Raw genomic sequence first — 20,235 nt, forward strand, 5'->3', positions numbered from 1 at the left:
GAGTTTATTCTTCATAATATTTATAAAATTCTTACAAATTAAGAAAATGCCAACAACCCAATAGTAAGTAGACAATAGATTTAACTCAGTGGTTGGCAAGTCACCAGAGCCAAATATTAACAGTGCAACAATTATAATTTCTTTGAGAGCCAAATTTTTTAAACTTAAAATTCTTCTAACAACACTTCTTCAAAATACTCGCCCAGGCCATGGTATTTTGTGGAAGAGCCACACTCAAGGGGCCAAAGAGCTACCTGTGGCTCACGAGCTGCAGTTTGATGACCACGGATTTAACTAAACAGTCATCTTACAAAGAAGAATCTGAAATGACCAGGAAATATGAAAATGTATTAAACTAAATTATTAATCAGGGAAATCCAATTTCATAAAAATATGAATTCCATATTCACAAAGTTTAAAAATCTGATAATACCAGAGAAACCAAGATGTCGGCATAGGGTAGACACCTGAATGCAGCCTACCACAACAAATTTGAATTTAGAACTGGAAAAAAAAGGGAAACATGGCCCTGAAGCACCGGACGGCTGGCTGAGAGGAGGCTCTACCATCTGGGAAGGAGAGAGAAGGCACGCTGAACCTCAGGAACTGTGAAGGTGCGGAGAACTGTACACGTGAAAGGCGGCTGCCTACGGAGGCACAGACAGGAATCTAAAGCTTGACTGCGCCTATACTAAAGGGGTGCGCGTACCTGCAACCAAACTTCGGGATTCACCAAAGCTAGGCTGTGCAACCCCAAGACTCCCCCAAGCGGAATACAGAAACCCTCCCAGCTGAGACACTTCTGATCCTCACAGCCAATTGGCTTGGAGATCAACGCTTCCCAGTGATACCAACAACAAGCAAGACTTAACAACAAGACTGCACACACAACCCACAAAGGGTTACACCAAGACTAAGGTAACGTGAAGGCTGACCACTGAACCATATAAGACACCTTAGCATACAAAGCCACCCTACCAACTCAGGGAAGCTGTGAAAATGCCAAGAAAAGGAAACAGATCACAAACAAAAGAAATGGAGGACAAGAAGCGACTAGATATAGAGTTCAAAACCACACTTGTAAGGTTTTTCAAGAGTTTCCTAGAAAAGGCCGATAAAATAAACGAGACCTATGAGGATATGAAAAGGGATCAACTAGAAATAAAGAATACAAGAGATCCAAGATGGCTGCGCCCAGGTGAACACCTAGCCGCAGCCGCACACAACAATTTCAATAAAATACAACTAAAATATAAAACGGACATTGCCCAGAACTACAGGAAGGTTGACTGACTGGAAATTCTACAGTGAGAAGCAAGGAGAAAACCAGAAGGAGGTGCGGAGGAGCTGGAAAAGCCAAGGTGCGGAGACGCGGAGACGCGGCGCGCAGAGAGGACAGAGCCGGAGAGGAGGGAGGCCGAGTGCCTGGCGGGCGTTCCCTAGCGGAAAGGAGATAAAACTCCGACTGTGCTGGGCCCCCGACTGCTCTGATCCCCAGTTTTAAGCCAGACCCCGGGGACTCAGGCTCAGCCATAGGGAGCCGGGCTGTAAGGCGGAACCCTGGGGAAGTGGCGAAAGGAGGTCCCAGCGGTGCACAACTGCGCACAGAGAAGGGACGATCCGCTGTGCCGCGGGATTGCCCTGACGGGAAGGAGACAGGGGCTCCAGACTGCTCTGAACGCCACCTCCAACTCCACTTCCAACTGAACTGAACCCCAATACCGGGCTCATTGTGGGAGAGCATAGACTGTTTGACAGCAGGCGAAAATCGAGGGCACCTTTCTCTCAGAGGCACCGGCAGCGAGCACTGAAGGACCTGCATAGGGCGGGGCTGACGGAAGCCAAAGCTGCAGGCTCCACCCTGAAACCCCGTCCATCTGTAACTGCGAAATGCGACAACAAAATAGATCACAAACGACAGAAATGGAGGACAAAAAGCGTCTGGATATAGAGTTCAAATCTACGCTTATAAGGTTTTTCAAGAATTTCCTAGAAAAGATGGATAAGGCCTATGAGGATATGAAAAGAGTTCAACTAGAATTAATAAGGGATCAACAAGAAATAAAGAATACATTGTCTGAAATAAAAAATATTTTACAGAGTCCTAAAAACAGAAGGGAAGATCACAAGAATCAAGTCAAAGATTTGGAACATAAAGAGTCAGAAGACACTCCTCCACAGAAGCTAGAAGGCAAGAGAATCCAGAAAATTGAAGATAATGTAAGAAACCTCTGGGACAACCTCAAGCGAACCAACATCAGAATTATTGGGGTCCCAGAAGATGAGAGAGAGCAAGATATCGAAAACATACTGAAAGAAATAGTGACAGAAAACTTCCCCCACCTGGGGAAAGAATTAGACTTACAAGTCCAGGAAGCGCACAAAACCCCAAACAAAAGGAATCCAAAGAGGACCACACCGAGACACATCATTATTAAAATTCCAAGAGCAAAAGACAAAGAGAGAATATTAAAAGAAGCAAGAGCAAAGAAGGCAGTAATCTATAAAGGAGCACCTATACGATTGTCAGCTGACTTCTCAACAGAAACCATGCAGGCCAGAAGGGAATGGCAAGAAATATTCAAGGTGATGAATAGCAAGAACCTACAGCCAAAAATACTCTACCCAGCAAAGCTATCACTCAGAATCGAAGGCCAGATAAAGAGCTTCACTAATAAAAAAAAGCTAAAGGAGTTCATCACCGCCAAACCAGATTTATATGAATTGCTGAAGGGGGTTCTTTCAGAAGAGAAAGTAAACAAAGATAAAAATTATGAACAACAAATACGTAACTATCAACAAGTGAATCTAAAAACCAAGGAAATTAAAAAAATCTGATGAACAATATTAACTGTTGAATATAATAGAATCAGAGGTATGGAAGGGGAGTGAACTGACGATTCTTGGGGAAAAGGGGGGAGGGGGGCATGGGAAGAGACTGAACATAAACTGTGCACCTATGGATGAGGACAATGGGGAGAGGGGAAAGGGCAGAGGGTGGGGTGGGAACCTGGTGGAGGAGAGCAATGGTGGTGGTGGGGGAAAAAGGAACATTTGTAATAATATGAACAATAAAAACTTATAAAAATAAATAAATAAATAAATAAATAAATAAAATGGTAAAAAAAAAAAAAAAAAAAGAAAAGAAATAAAGAATACATTGTCTGAAATAAAAAATATTATAGAGTACGAAAAACAGAATGGAAGATCGCAAGTCAAAGATTTGGAACACAAAGAGCCAGAGGAAACTCCTCCACAGAAGAAGATAAGAGAATCCAGAAAATTGAAGATAATGTAAGAAACCTCTGGGACAACTTCAAGCGAACCAACATCAGAATTATGGGGGTCCCAGAAGATGAGAGAGAGCAAGATATCAAAAACATACTGAAAGAGCCAGCACCGGTTTGGCTCAGTGGATAGAGCGTCGGCCTATGGACTGAAGGGTCCCAGGTTTGATTCCAGTCAAGGGCATGTACCTTGCTTGTGGGCACATCCCCAGTGGGGAGTGTGCAAGAGGCAGCTGGTCGATGATTCTCTCTCATCGATGTTTCTAACTCTCTATCCCTCTCTCTTCCTCTCTGTAAAAAATCAATAAAATATATTTTTTTAAAAAAAATACTGAAAGAAATAGCGACAGAAAACTTCCCCCACCTGGTGAAAGAATTAGACTTACAAGTCCAGGAAGCACACAAAACCCCAAACAAAAGGAATCCAAAGAGGACCACACCAAGACAAATCATAATTAAAATTCCAAGAGCAAAAGACAAAGAGAAAATATTAAAAGCAGCAAGAGAAAAGCAGGTAGTTACCTATAAAGGAGCACCTATACGATTGTCAGCTGATTTCTCAACAGAAACCATGCAGGCCAGACGGGAATGGCAAGAAATATTCAAGGTGATGAATAGCAAGAACCTACAGCCAAAAATACTCTACCCAGCAAAGCTATCACTCAGAATCGAAGGCCAGATAAAGAGCTTCACTAATAAAAAAAAGCTAAAGGAGTTCATCACCATCAAACCAGAATTATATGAACTGCTGAAAGAGGTTCTTTAGGAAGAGGAAGAAGATATAGATAAAAATTATGATCAACAAATACATAGCTATCAACAAGTAAAACTAAAAGCCAAGGGAATTAAAAAAAAAACTGATGAACAATATTAACTGGTGATTTTAATAGAATCAGAGGTGTGGAAGGGGAGTGGGCTGATAATTCTTGAGGAAAAGGGGAGAGGGGGATGTGGGAAGAGACTGAAAATAAACTGTGCACCTATGGATGAGGACAATGGGGGGTGTGGAAAGGGCAGAGGGTGGGGTGGGAACCTGGTGGAGGGAAGCAATGAAGGTGGGGGAAAATGAGGAACATCTGTAATAATATGAACAATAAAGATTTATAAAAAATAGCCGAAGCCGGTTTGGCTCAGTGGATAGCGCTTCGGTCTGCGGACTGAAAGGTCCTAGGCTCGATTCCGGTCGGGGGCATGTACCTTGGTTGCGGGCACATTCCCAGTGGGGGGTGTGCAAGAGGCAGCTGATTGTTGACTCTCTCTCATCGATGTTTCTAACTATCTCTCTCCCTTCCTCTCTGTAAAACATCAATAAAATATATTTTTTTAAAGATTTATAATAAATAAATAAGTAAATAAATAAATAAATAAATAAATAAATGATAATACCAATTGTTGGACAGATGCACAATGACCAAAACTCTAACCAACTAGCATAAGGATAAATGTATAAAACTATTTAGGAAAAAAGTTTTATATTTTTATTAAGTTGAGAGCGAACATACCCAAGGCCTGAGCAATCACCTCCCCATTTACCAGGTGTACCAGTTAATAATGCAGATTTTTTTCAATAGATGGGAGTTACACATACAAAAGAATTCATTTCCTATAGTATCAACATAGAGATTCATTATGGAGTCAAATCCAACAGGTGAGTAGTGTTACAATAATTATAATCTCAGGTTCTGAGCTTGACAGAATTAAACATCAGTCTTAACTGACTTAGATGAAGACATTAAGAAAACACTCAAAAGATTTCTACCTATAATTTCAGTACTTTACCTTTGATAAGATACTGTTGATATATATATGATCTTATATACATGCTACTTTATTTTATTGACAGCAAGCTTCAAAACATCATATGACAAATTTCCTGAAGGTGTTAACATCACAGGTATTTTTATGCTTAAAAATGTCAAATATTGTGCCCAAAAAACTCATTTGCGGGAAGTTTTAATTCATTACTTTATTTTGAAGAAAGTGCTCCTGAAAGTTATTGTATACTTCAGGAAGCTTATGGTGAACATGCTCCACCTCAAGATACCTGTGAACTCTGGTTAAAACACTTTAAAAGTGATGATTTCGATGTGAAAGGCAAAGAACGTCCAAGTCAACCAAAAAAGTTTGAAGACCAACAATTACAAGCATTACTGGATGAAGATGCATTTCAAACTCAAAATCAACTTGCAGAAAGATTAAACGTTGCTCAGCAAACAATTTCTGATCATTTACAAGCAATGGGGAAGATTTTAAAGCAAGGAAAATGGGCGTCACATTAACTGAATGAAAGACAAATGGAAATCCAAAATGTCATCAGTAAAATGTTGCTTTAACGGCATGAAAGAAAGTCTTTTTTGCACTGAATTGTGACTGGCGAGGAAAAGTGGATTTATTTTGAGAATCCCAAAGGCACAAAATCATGGATTGATCCAGGTCAACTATCAACATCGACTGGAAGGCCAAATTGCTTTGGAAAGAAGACAATGCTCTGAGTTTGGTGCAATCAGGAAGGTGTGGTATTATGAGCTTCTAAAACCAGGTGAAACCGTTAATACTGATTGCTACCAACAACAAATAATCAATTTGAATCACCCTTTGAATGGAAATGACCAGAATGTTCCAGAAGATACGGCAAACTAATTTTGCTTCATGATAACACACCATCACACACTTCAAAACCAGTTAGACACGTTAAAAGATCTTGCCTGGCAGGAATTTACCCACCCGCTGTATTCACCAGACCTTGTTCCTTCAGATTACCACTTCTTCCGATGGATGGTACACACACTTTCTGAGCAGCACTTCAAAACAAACAAAGAAGTGGAAAATTGGGTCTCTCAATGATTTGCCTCAAGACAAGAAAAAGTTATATTGGGAAAGTATACACAAATTACCTGGAAGATGGGGGAAATGTGTAGCTAGTGATGGACATTACTTTGAATAAAGCACTTTTGATGTTTCTCTTGAAATTATCATGTTTTCTTTGACTACAAAATCTGCATTATTAACCAATACACCTGGTATACCCTACAGCAAGAAGAGATAAAACTATCCCTGCATGCCAAATCTAGAAGCCACCTGTTTTTTTCATAACCCAAAAGCAACAAATAATTTTCACAGCTAAATGATATAAAATGTCAAAAGAAAATGTTTCCTGATACATGAAAATTGTTAAATTAAAGATTTAGCCTCCTTTTTATATTGTCTATGGCTGCTTTAACACTACAAAAGCAGAGTCGAGTTATTCCAACAGAGACAGTTTGATCTATAAAGCCTAAAATAATATTACTATCTGGCCAGAAAAGGTTGTCAATCACTGTCCTAAAGCAACAGACTTTAAACGTGTTTTTGACAGACCCACCTTATAGATTTTATTGATACATGAAATTATAAACATGATAGTTTCTTGTATGTATCAAAAAACATAATCAAGAATGTTATTAGAGGAAAGATTTGTATTCAGAAAGTATATAAACAGTAAAATGAAATTTAAAATTGTGATATATTTTTTAAATAAGACCTAAACTATAAAACTCATAGAAGAAAACACAGTTGAAAAGTTTCATGACAGTGAACTCGGCAATGATTTCTTGGATATTACATCAAAAGCACAAGCAACAAGTCCTGGCCTGGTGGCTTAGTTGGTTAAAGCACATGTGTCAAACACAAGGCCCGCGGGCCAAATCCGTCCCGCCAGGCCTTGCAATGTGGCCCGCACCGCGCTGTCATCACTGCACTCCGCTGCGTTTCCATCACAATGACAGTTTATGACTGTTCAGTAAACCATTCGGCCCGAGATTTAGGCTGGATTTTAGATTTTGGCCCCTTCTCTGATTGAGTTCGACACCCCTAGGTTAAAGAGTGGTTCCATACACCAAAAGGTTGCAGATTCAAAACCAGTCTGAGCGCATAAGGAGGCAACCAATCAATATTTATTTTTTTCTCTCTCTCTCCCTCCCTTCCTTCCTTTGTCTCTAAAATTCAACAAACATATCCTTGGGGATTTAAAACAAACAAACAAACAAACAAAAAAAAACACACACACAGGCAACAAAAGCAAAAATAAACAAATGGGACTATATCACATTTTTTAAACTTCTGCTTATCAAAACAAATCATCAACATAATGAAAAGGCAACATACAAAAATAGAGAAATTATTTGCAAATCACATTATTACATAAGGGGTTACTATCCAGAATATATAAAGAACTACAAATCAACGACAACAACAAAACAAATAACACAATTCAAAAATGGACAAAGGACTTGAATATACATTCTTCAAGGGAAGATATACAAATGTGAAATGATGCTCAACATCAGTAATCATTAGAAAAAGGAAATCAAAACTACAATGAGATATCACCTCACACCCATTAAAATGACTGTTATCAAAAACACAAAGTAGGGAGGATCCAAGATGGCTGCGCCCAGGTGAACACCTAGCCGCAGCCGCACACAACAATTTCAATAAAATACAACTAAAATATAAAACGGACATTGCCCAGAACTACAGGAAGGTTGACTGATTGGAAATTCTACAGCGAGAAGCAAGGAGAAAACCAGAAGGAGGCGCGGAGGAGCTGGAAAAGCCCAAGGTACGGAGACGCGGCGCGCGGAGAGGACGGACCTGAGAGGAGGGAGGCCGAGTGCCTGGCGGGCGTTCCCGAGCGGAAAGGAGAGAAAAGCTCCGACTGTGCTGGGCCCCCAACTGCTCTGAACCCGGTTCTGGGCCAGGCCCCGGGGACTCAGGCTCAGCCATAGGGAGCCGGGCTGCAAAGCAGAACCCCGGGGAGAGGCAAAAGGAGGTCCGGGAGGCGCGCACACTGCGCGCAGAGAAGGGACGATCCGCTGTGCCGCGAGATTGCCCTGACGGGAAGGAGACCTGGGCTCCAGACTGCTCTGAACGCCACCTCCAACTCCACTTCCAACTGAACTGAACCCCAATACCGGGCTCATTAGGGGAGAGCATAGACTGTTTGGCAGCAGGCGAAAATCGAGGGCACCTTTCTCTCAGAGGCACCGGCAGCAGCGAGCACTGAAGGACCCGCATAGGGCGGGGCTGACAGAAGCCAAAGCTGCAGGCTCCACCCTGAAACCCCGTCCCATCTGTAACTGCGAAATGCGACAACAAAATAGATCACAAACGAAAGAAATGGAGGACAAAAAGCGTCTGGATATAGAGTTCAAATCTACGCTTATAAGGTTTTTCAAGAATTTCCTAGAAAAGATGGATAAGGCCTATGAGGATATGAAAAGAGATCAACTAGAATTAATAAGGAGTCAACAAGAAATGATAAGGGATCAACAAGAAATAAAGAATACATTCTCTGAAATAAAAAATATTTTACAGAGTCCTAAAAACAGAAGGGAAGATCACAAGAATCAAGTCAAAGATTTGGAACATAAAGAGTCAGAAGACACTCCTCCACAGAAGCTAGAAGGCAAGAGAATCCAGAAAATTGAAGATAATGTAAGAAACCTCTGGGACAACTTCAAGGAACCAACATCAGAATTATGGGGGTCCCAGAAGATGAGAGAGAGCAAGATATCAAAAACATACTGAAAGAAATAGTGACAGAAAACTTCCCCTACCTGGTGAAAGAATTAGACTTACAAGTCCAGGAAGCGCACAGAACTCCAAACAAAAGGAATCCAAAGAGGACCACACCGAGACACATCATTATTAAAATTCCAAGAGCAAAAGACAAAGAGAGAATATTAAAAGAAGCAAGAGCAAAGAAGGTAGTAACCTACAAAGGAGCACCTATACGATTGTCAGCTGACTTCTCAACAGAAACCATGCAGGCCAGAAGGGAATGGCAAGAAATATTCAAGGTGATGAATAGCAAGAACCTACAGCCAAAAATACTCTACCCAGCAAAGCTATCACTCAGAATCGAAGGCCAGATAAAGAGCTTCACTAATAAAAAAAAGCTAAAGGAGTTCATCACCACCAAACCAGAATTATATGAATTGCTGAAGGGAGTTCTTTCAGAAGAGAAAGTAAACAAAGATAAAAATTATGAACAACAAATACATAACTATCAACAAGTGAATCTAAAAACCAAGGAAATTAAAAAAATCTGATGAACAAGATTAACTGTTGAATATAATAGAATCAGAGGTATGGAAGGGGAGTAAACTGACGATTCTTGGGGTAAAGGGGAGAGGGGGGCGTGGGAAGAGACTGAACATAAACTGTGCACCTATGGATGAGGACAATGGGGAGAGGGGAAAGGGCAGAGGGCGGGGTGGGAACCTGGTGGAGGAGAGCAATGGTGGGGGGGGGAAGGAACATTTGTAATAATATGAACAATAAAAACTTATTAAAAAAAATAAATAAATAAATAAAGTATTCAACACAAGTATTTAACGATACAAAAAAAAATAAATAAAAACAAAAAAAAACACAAAAAAAAACAAAGTAACAAGTTAGCAAGGATGTAAAGAAATTAGAAATCTTGTGCACTGCTGTCTGATGTAAAATGATGCAACCACTACTGAAACATTATGGCAGTTCCTCAGATTCTTCAAGATAGTTAAATAGAAATTTTATATGAAGCCCAGATAGCGTGGCTCAGTGGTTGAGCTTTCACCTATCAACTAAGAGATCATGGGTGGATTCCTGGCCAGGGCCCATGCACTTTCCGAATAGCACTTCAAAACGTACAAGAGGGGCATCCAAGAGGCATCTGATCAATGATTCTCTCTCATCACTGATGTTTCTCTTTCTCTCTCTCTCCCACTCACTCCCTTCTTTTCTAAAATAAAAATATATTTAAAAATAAATAAATACACACACACACACACACACACACACACACATATATATATATATGTGTAGTTCATAAACAAGCAAAACTAACCTATATATTGATTAATAATGTCAATGTGGTAAAAATTATAAAGAAAAGCAAAAAATAAACGAAGTTCAAGATAATCGCTATTTAGAGAGGAAAACAAAATTAGACTGAGGAACTCCCATCAAAGGCATGATAATAATGTACATTTTTTTTAAAGCTGGGTGGTGAATCCAAGGTTTTTTTATTGCCATTTTTTAAATAGCTCACATGTTTTATTATTTTGTTTATTTACCACTTTATAAAAACAGCTTTCTAATATTCCAAGAAACTCCAGAATAGCACATAATCAAGGTGTAAGGAAAATTTTTTTAACCAAGACTAAAAACCCTGATGTTAAAATATTTATGTTAAAAACTTTTGTTTCAGAAAAGTTGACACAAAGAAAAGAAAATAAAGCAAGAGAAATCAAAACCCCCTACACTATATTATCAAAAAAAAACTTTAGATCATGCATTCTAAAAGTTAAATTTTCTGAATGACCAAGTGTCTTTTTTTTTAATGTATACCTGAATTTCGTTTCAGAATTATCCTTTACCATGATTACTGTGACTCACCTTAACAACTCTTATTGCAATATAGAAGGAGACTACAACTTGGAATTAAAAAATCCAATCTAATAAAAGAGCAATATGCAAATTAACCATCACTCCACTATGACAACAAGCCACACCCATAAGCCACACCCACAAGCTAACCAGGAGCAAGTATGCAAATTAGAGGCTTAGGTTTCCCTGGCAATGGAGGAAGCCAAGCTTTCCACACACCCTGCCTGGCTCAGGCTTCCACTTAAGGCTACAAAGTTTCAATTATAGAAGATACATAAATCCCAACAGAAATAGCTGCAGCCACAAAGCTGGAGAGAACAGTAGCCTAGGGTTTCCCCTGGCGATGGAGGAAGCCAAGCTTCTACAGCCCTGGCAGGACCAGGACTTTGCTCCAGGCTACAAAGTTTCAATTATAGAAGATAAATAAATTCCAACAGAAATAGCTGCTGCCATGGAGAGAGCAGAAGGCTTGGCTCTGCTCCAGGCTATAAAGTTTCAACTGTAGAAGATAAATCCCAGATACTTGGTCCTGCACTTGGGTCATCGGGGGTCATGGCTAGCCTGAAAACCACCACAGGCTCCTTGCCCAGGCCGCCCCACACCCCAAGGGAACCCTGACCCAGGACACCCTTCAGGGCAAACCAGCTGGCCCCCACCCATGCACCAGGCCTCTATCCTATCTAATAAAAGAGTAATATATTGTACAAATAAACAAGATGGCTGCCCTCATGTGGTCAAAGATCCTGCCCCTATGTGGAGTATAATCCTGAGAGATGAACTAGAAGTTGAAAAGCCCTACTTTCTCTTTGATTTGCATGGAATGTTGAAGCTTTTTTCTTTTAATCTCTTTCACTGAAAACACTACATCTTTGAATATAGATCAATACAGCTTTTTCATATTTGAACCAAATTTCCCAAATTCCTCATTGATGGTGTTAAGCTCTATCAGTTTATGTGTATCAACAATTAGTAGATACTCTATTTTGCTGAACTTTTCAGAAGGGCTATGCCCTAGAATGGCTAAATTTGATCTATTTGATCTATAAAACAAATATCTGAAGCCCCATGTCCTGGTAATCTTGGCCAATGAATATATGGTAGGTATGGTACTATTCTTAACTAGTGACCCAGTGCACGAATTCATACATTATAAGGAAATTAATTAGAAGAAATATTTTAATATCACTATTCACTTTTCTCTATAATAGAAGTGTCAACCAAATTCACGATCCACAATGACAGATCAAAACACATGCTTGTGATTTACACCAGCGAGAGCTTTATATGTATCGCGCATGTAAAAATCAACTTAGCCTTTTATAGATATAGAATAAACTTGCTTCATTATACCTGCTTTCTGATTTAGCTAAATTTTTTCCAGCCCAGTGAAGCATCCCAACTTCTCTTTCAGGTAACTGTTAGCAACACAGCAGTAATTATCAACACAAAGCAGATTATTATTGTAGATCACACAGGGAGAACAAAGGGTAAAATATTTAACTGCAGCAGTGTTTGACTATATTCTGTGCAGTGAGAAAATCTGAAGTCATTTTCAAGGACCACCATTTCTTTCTTCTTTTCAGTTGGGACAAGTTTCTAAGCTTTCTAAATCTTCGTTTTTACAGCTAATGAAAAGAAAATAGGATTCCACAGAGTCTCCTATCTACCTACTCCGGGACTTCTGTGAGGACCAAATGAGATGAGGCACGGGAAAATGCTTCATAAACATTTGGTTAAAGTGTGAAATGTTTGCACCTGGCTATAAAGCAAGTGGTGTTCCTGGGCTGAAGAAACTGCAAGGAGGCTAGCTGTCACTAAGGAACAAAAGCCAGGCATTGCTACATGACATTATTACCTGGCACCCACAGTACCCGTTTCAGAGTCTTGGCAGCATGGGCTGCGATTTGGTGGCCTGCCGCTCTGGGGTGGTGGTGGTGGTGGTGGTGGTGGGGCCTGTGTCCCACTTGGGGGAAGCCTGAGAAACAGTGAATATCCTTTTTTCTGGATATACCCCAAGACAAAATGGTATACTTTGAATGACCTTCGTTGTAATTAGATGCTTCCTAAACACCATCTATGTAGCAGTCTGCCTTTAATATCTAATGAATAGGTAGTTATGTTTTTGAATCCCCTTTATGGAGAGAGACCACTTTCCCCTTCCAAGTTACATACTTCTCTGCCTCCAGAGCCTTTAACAGCCCCTTAATGATAATCTACCAGAAAGGAGGAGATATAGGGCAATCTTTACTATACCATTTGCACTCAAGATTTGGAATCAAGTTCCCTGCTTGTAAACCTCCATCCTTAAAGTAGGGTTGGAACAGAAAAGCACCAGGCATCAGAAACATAAACTCCGATTACTTGGTATAGGGGCCCAAGTACAGGAGTTTAGTTAATGCAATAAGATTCCTGATACCACTTTAAGATAGTTGTTATTCAACATCTTTAACAAACCAAGCACCTGATTCAAACCTTCATTAGAAACCTATGTGATTAGTTTCTATCGCTACCAGTATATAAACTTGAGCAAAGACATGTCCAGAGGAAGGTAATCAAAAATTATTTGATGAAAGTGAATAGTAGAGACTGAGGGATATCTCCTAACAACGTTTTACTTTGTATCCTTACTTTTCCTGATCATAGATGATTGGGTCAAAGATAAACATCAAATCTAAGTTGGTACAATCATAATTTTTTTCCTAGGAACTTGAAATTTAAAATGAGCATAGGGAAGAAATAAGTCACTGGAACATAACTGCTTTTGGGCAGCACAGACGGAGCCAGGACATGGTCTCATTGAGTTCCCTGGAAAAAACTTGTTCTCTACCCTCCCTAAATTCTGTGAAGTACTCCAATACACTTCCGAAGTTTCTTCTGGAGAAGCTAGCTAAAGCCTAATTTACTTGCTTGCATACAAGAAAAAGACAACTGCCGAGATCGGTTTGGCTCAATGGATAGAGCGTCGGCTTGGGGACTGAAGGGTCCCGGGTTCAATTCCGGTCAAGGGCATGTACCTTCGTTGCAGGCATATCCCCAGTAGGGGGTGTGCAGGAGGCAGATGATCGATGATTCTCTCTCATCGATGTTTCTAACTCTGTATCTCTCTCCCTTCTCTCTGTACAAAATCAATAAAATATATTTTTTTAAAAAAGACAACTAAATCTACTAAAGATCATGAGAGCTAGTTACCTCTCAATATGTAGTATAAAAACTGTTTATATTACCTAATTTATCACCCAATATTACCTAATTTCAAAGAGAAAAATGGTTCCCACAAATCTTGTCAAAATAAACTTATAAAGAAATAAAAGAAATACACATTTCCTGACTTAGGAATTATAGGTGACAAAATTTACCCTTCAAAAATAAGTGCATGAGCCGAGACCGGTTTGGCTCAATGGATAGAGCGTCGGCTTGGGGACTGAAGGGTCCCGGGTTCGATTCCGGTCAAGGGCATGTACCTTGGTTGCGGGCATATCCCCAGTAGGGGGTGTGCAAGACACAGCTGATCGATGACTCTCTCTCATTGATGTTTCTAGCTTTCTATCTCTCTCCCTTCCTCTCTGTACAAAATCAATAAAATATATTTTTAAAAAAATAAATAAAAATAAGTGCATGAATTTCCTATAATGACTTATGATGTACTTCAATAAGTACACAAAGATGTGTATAAGGATACATACTGCATATTATTTGTAATATAGAAAAATTAAAAATAATGTTCACATGTATAAAAGAGGACAATTTATAGTATAGACATACCAAAAAAAATACTGAGTAGCTTTTAGAAAGGATCCAATAGGTAGATCCATCTCTGACATAGAAAGATATCTAGGCAGTTGAGTTAAAAAATGAGAAAAATTAATATAATTCCCTGCATACATACATAAACCGCTCCTACCATATATAGAAATACATACATTCAAAGAAAAATATTGGGAAAGATATATATTAAACTTTTAAAACTGGTTATCTTTGGAGAATGGTAAAAAACAAAGGCTTGTGTTTTCAACTATATGCATTTTTATATTGTAGAACTGAATGTATTACTTTTATAAGAAACAGATTTTTTTGTTGAAAACCATGTATCATGGGGAAAAAATATAAAGAGACAATTAAGATACCCTTAAACAAAGTAGAAACCTTTACCAAGAGGTATATAAACTTTTATATACTTCACATATATCCAAAGTGTGGCTATATTTCAACCTTAAAAATTAAGGTTTACAATTCAAATTAACTTGCTGAAAATACTAAGAAGTTGTGAGGAGATCTCAAATAAATCTAACTGATTTAGATAAATCAGTTATAGATACATGTTTTATCTATGCTTATATACTGTATTATCTGTTATTATCTATATAAGAACAACTGGGGTTTTTTCTAAAATGGTACTTACAGTTCTCTACAATTTCATCAAAAACTGCACCAGTTTTCTGCTCAAACTGAAAAAGCAAAAAGAGAGAAATAACATTACCATCATATTCTTCTAGCATTTTTTTAGTATCCCTCCAACTCCCCCAAAAGTAATTTTCAACCCAGAGTACTCAAATTTACAAAACTATAAATACCATCGAATAGTATAAAATAAAATCCTGCCTAATAAAGAGGGAATATGCTAATTGACATTCACACTACCCCAAAGATGGAGGCGCCCACAGCCAATAAGAAGGGAACATGCTAATTGACTGCCATGCCCTCAAAGAATGGCAGTGCTCACAGAAACAAGATTGCAACACCCAGTACCCTCAGGCCCCTAGCCGTCCAGGGCCAGCCATAGGCGCAGGTAACCAGGACCGGCTGAGGCTTGTGCTGCTGGCAGTGGCAGCAGCAGAGGTGTGATGGGGCATCGTCTTCCCCTAATCACTAAGTTGCATCCTGCCTGAGGGCTCCTAAACTGTAAGAGAGAGCAGGCCGGGCTGAGTGACGCCCCTCCAATGTATGAATTTTCATGAACTGGGACTTTAGTTTAGAATAAACATAAAAAGTTAACAGGGCAAAACCCACAAACTAAAATTCAATAAATAAATACGGAGGAGAATCGAAGATGCCTGCACAGGTAAACACCTAGCCTCAGCCGCACACAACAATTTCAATAAAATACAACTAAAATATAAAATGCACATTACCCAGAACTACAGGAAAGTAGACTGACTAAAAATTCTACAATGAGAAGCAAGGAGAAAACCAGAAGGAAGAGCGGAGGAGCTGTAAAAGCCTAAAGTACAGAGACACGTGGCGCACGCGGAGAGGACGAAGCCGGAGAGGAGGGGCGGCTGAGTGCCTGGCTGGCGTTCCCTAGCAGGAAGGAAATAAAAGCTCCGACTGTGATGAACCCCAGACCCAACAGCGCTGAACCCCAGTTCTGGGCGAGACCCTGGGGACCGAGGCTCAAGCGGAGGGAGACGGGATTGTGAGCGGAATCCCAAGGGAGCGGCGAAAAGCAGAGCCCACGAAGTCGCACACATTGCGCACAGAGAAAGGAATGTTGACTCTGATGCTAGATTACCCTAGCAGGAAGGAAACAAAGGCTCCGGCTGTGCTGAGCCCAGTTCTGACTGCTCTGAACCCCAGTTCTAGGCCAGACCCTGGGGAATTCCAGGGGAGCGGCGAAAAGCAGAGACCCCGGAGTCGCACACATTGTGCACAGAGGACGGAATGTTGACTGATGCTAGATTACCCTAGCGGGAAGGAAACAAAAGCTCCAGCTGGGCTGAGCCCCAGTTCCGACTGCTGTGAACCCCAGTTCTAGGCCAGACCCTGGGGACCCAGGCTCAAACAGAGGGAGACGGACCTGTGAGGCAGAATCCAAGGGGAGCGGCGAGAAGCAGAGCCCCCGGAGTCGCGCACATTGTGCGCAGATGCTAGACTGCCCTAGCGGGAAGGAGACAAAAGCTACAAACTGGGAAGAACGCGATGAGGAGCGGAGCCGCCGCCGGGCACCAGCAAGCCGGGCGCCGGCAAGGAGGAGGGCTCAGGGCCCCCGGGGGGAAAGGTGCTGCTGGACCCTAGACCGCTGGGCCCTCGACCGCTGATCGCGGGCCACGAAGCCGAGGCCAGGGGCTGCTTCCTAGGAGGCGCCGACCCCTGCAACAGGCCAAAGCCTCACAAGAGGCCATGGAGAACAAAGGGGCGCCACAGGCCAGCCTGCTGAGCTTCCAGGACGAGAAGGAAGAAACCGAAGAAGTTTTCAATGTGAACAAATCAAGATATAGCAAGATAGTAAAAATTACTTAAGAAAGAATACAAAGAAGATCTTAAAAAAACGAAGATTAAGACAGAACTCAACTCAGCAGCCAACATTGCAACATAAATGCTTTAAAAAACAACAAAAACAAACGACAGAATGTTGGAGCGGCAGCAGCCAGACCCAGAGTGGCCAGGCAGCCAGGACCCAGAGCAGCAGCAGCCAGGCCTGGAGCAGCAGCAGCCAGGCCCAGAGCAGCCAGGCCTGGGGCAGTGGCAGCCAGACCTGGGGGTGGCAAAGCCCATGGCGGCCAGGCCTGGAGCAGCCAGACCCGGAGCAGCCAGGTCGGGAGCAGCCAGGACAGGAGCAGCAGCAGCAGCCAGCAGCCGGGCCCTGAGCAGCCAGGCCCAGAGCAGCCGGGTCAGGAGCAGCCAGGCCCAGATCAGCAGCTGCCTGGCCCGGAGCATCCAGGCTGGGAGCGGCCTGGCCCGGAGCAGCCAGGCCGGGAGCAGCCAGGCTCCAAGCAGCAGCGGCCAGACTCGGAGCAGCTGGTTCTGGACTGGACCGGAGCAACAGAGGCCAGGCCCGGAGGAGGCGGCCTGAAACAGCTCGCTCCTCGCCAGCCCATGCCCCAGGGCTGCTACTCAGACACGGCTGGAAACTTTTGGGGGAACTTGAGGGTCTGCTGGATCAAGTGATGAAGGCTTAGATCTAGATGTGTTGAGTTATTGTAGCGCTGGGGTGTTGATCTGTGAGTGCCTTGTGTGGGGTCTGGATGAGGTTGATTGATCCATTTGGAAGTGTCTTTTGTGTGAAGTATATGCTTGGGCATGTGAAAGTATTATTGATTTGAGAAAATGCTAAGTAGTTAATTTACGACCTAAAAAATTTAAAGTTCTGAAAGTTTAAGGTCTCTTGCCAAAAAGAGGTTTTAAAGCTAACATCTTAATTTTAATGGAGAAAGGGGAGGACAAGCCCTTCCCACCCAGAACAGGTAACCCAATTCCAGCCAGCAACTATCTTTAAACAATGTGTTCATTTACATTTGAATGGCTACGCCTTTTGATAGCCTTAGGGCAAGTTTACATGTACACGAGTTTGCCTCTCAGTTCCCAGGGCAGAAAAAACAAGGTTTAAAATTATTAGATTTTAAAATTTATTTTTAAAAATATAAAAGTTTATTAATTTAAAAAAAAGAAAAGTAAAAAATCCTGATGAACAATATTAACTGTTGATTATAATAGAATCAGAGATACGGGAGGGGAGTGGACTGACAATTCTCGGGGAAAAGGGGAGTGGTGGATGCGGGAAGAGACTGAACATAAACTGTGCACCTATGGATGAGAACAATGGGGGTGGGGAAAGGGCAGAGGGTGGGTCGGGAACCTGGTGGAGGGGAGAAGAAATGAGGAAGCTTTGTAATAATATGAATAAGGATTTATTTAAAAAAAAAAAAAAAACAACATTATACAGAGTCCTAAAAACAGAATGGGAGATCGCAAGAATCAAGTCAAAGATTTGGAACACAAACAGCCAGAAGACACTCCTCCGCAGAAGCAAGAAGACAAGAGAATCCAGAAAAGTGAATATAATGTAAGAAACCTCTGGGACAACTTCAAGCGAACCAACATCAGAATTATGGGGGTCCCAGAAGATGAGAGAGAGCAAGATATTGAAAACACACTGAAAGAAATAGTGACAGAAAACTTCTCCCACCTGGTGAAAGAATTAGACTTACAAGTCCAGGAAGCGCACAGAACCCCAAACGAAAGGAATCCAAAGAGGACCACACCAAGACAAATCATAATTAAAATTCCAAGAGCAAAAGACAAAGAGAGAATATTAAAAGCAGCAAGAGAAAGAAGGTAGTTACCTATAAAGGAGCACCCATACAATTGTCAGCTGATTTCTCAACAGAAACCATGCAGGCCAGATGGGAATGGCAAGAAATATTCAAGGTGATGAATATTAAGAACCTACAGCCAAAAATACTCTACCCAGCAAAGCTATCACTCAGAATCGAAGGACAGAAAAGAGCTTCACAAATAAAAAAAAGCTAAAGGAGTTCATCACCACCAAACCAGAATTATATGAATTGTTGAAGGGGGTTCTTTCAGAAGAGAAAGTAAATAGAGATAAAAATTATAAGCAACAAATATGTAACTATCAACAAGTGAATCTAAAAACCAAGGAAATTTAAAAAAAAAACAATATTAACTGTTGAATAGAATAGAATCAGAGGTATGGAAGGGGAGTGAACTGACGATTATTGGGGAAAAGGGGAGAGGAGAATGTGAGAAGAGACTGAACATAAATTGTGCACCTATGGATGAGGACAATGGGGGGGTGAGGAAAAGGCAGAGGGTAGGGTGGGAACCTGGTGGAGGAAAGCAATGGAGGGGGAGGGAGGAAAGAGGAACATTTGTAATAATATGAACAATAAAGATTTATTTTTTTAAAAAAGAAATACGTGCATTAACTATTAAAAAACACACACAAAACACCTTATTTTTTAAAATCACTTTTATGTTACAAAATAGAAGACCATATACAATATATTTATAGTAATAAATGTAGCCAAAACATGCTCTCAATAAACAACTGCTAAGAACATACTAACATCTCTTAAGAACTTTGCAAAACTCCAAATCAACACTAACGTGAACAATCAACATCCTGGTATACCCATACACCTAAGCATATTTTATATTAAGTCTTCACTTAACATCACTGATAGGTTCTGCGACGTTAAGTGAAATGATGAATAACGAGACCAATTTTACCATAAGCGGGTTGATGTATAAACAAGTTAAGTTCTTATGGCATGTGAAAGTTATAAGAAAATGATCTTGAATGAAATAAATCATTTGAGGATGTGTTATAGTGCATAATCTCTCAATCTTTTTTATTAACCATATGCTGTAACTTGCATTTCTCAGCATTTGTTATGCAAACCCGCAAGATGTTCTGAGAAAAGTTCTGTCATCAAATTAAAGTAGGAAATACAAATATCTTTTTTTGTAATTTATAATGGTTGTTAATTAATTAAACACTAAGAAGTCAAACTAAAGAATCCTGTACTACTTTGTTTCACCCAGCATTTCCCAAACATACCTGACCATGGTACTGCTTTGTTTCACACAAAACTAACCCAACATATTTGACCACAGGACCCTTTTGAAGGATAACATTTATTAACATACTACAGAAATATAGGAGAAATGATGCTAAATGACAGTAGCAGTTGTATCTGCACATACAAGAAGGTCATTTTTAATTTAGTAATATACTCCAAATTCGTTTTTTTCCCCAGCTTTTCTTAATAATCATGTCATTTGACCATGTGTG

The 20,235-nt window shown here is 40.6% G+C and overlaps 1 protein-coding gene across 17 annotated transcripts in view; it reads right to left on the minus strand.

Annotated features, from left to right (window-relative positions):
* Window positions 1-20,235, minus strand: part of ZMYM4 (zinc finger MYM-type containing 4) — a 135,265-nt gene that overhangs the window by 84,005 nt on the left and 31,025 nt on the right. For 16 of the 17 annotated variants that reach the window (XR_006742221.1, XM_045584872.1, XM_036444171.2 and 13 more), the window contains one exon: window positions 15,100-15,145. The exons of the other annotated variant lie outside the window; for it this stretch is intronic. Coding sequence is in view for 8 of the 16 variants with exons in the window: in XM_045584872.1 (XP_045440828.1) it covers window positions 15,100-15,145 (46 nt within the window). In the remaining 8 variants the exon portion in view is untranslated. The remainder of the gene's footprint in view (window positions 1-15,099; window positions 15,146-20,235) is intronic. 17 annotated transcript variants of the gene reach the window in all.

This window comes from Pipistrellus kuhlii, unplaced genomic scaffold (genome assembly GCF_014108245.1).
Source record: "Pipistrellus kuhlii isolate mPipKuh1 unplaced genomic scaffold, mPipKuh1.p scaffold_m20_p_2, whole genome shotgun sequence".
Taxonomy (NCBI): Eukaryota; Metazoa; Chordata; class Mammalia; order Chiroptera; family Vespertilionidae; genus Pipistrellus; species Pipistrellus kuhlii.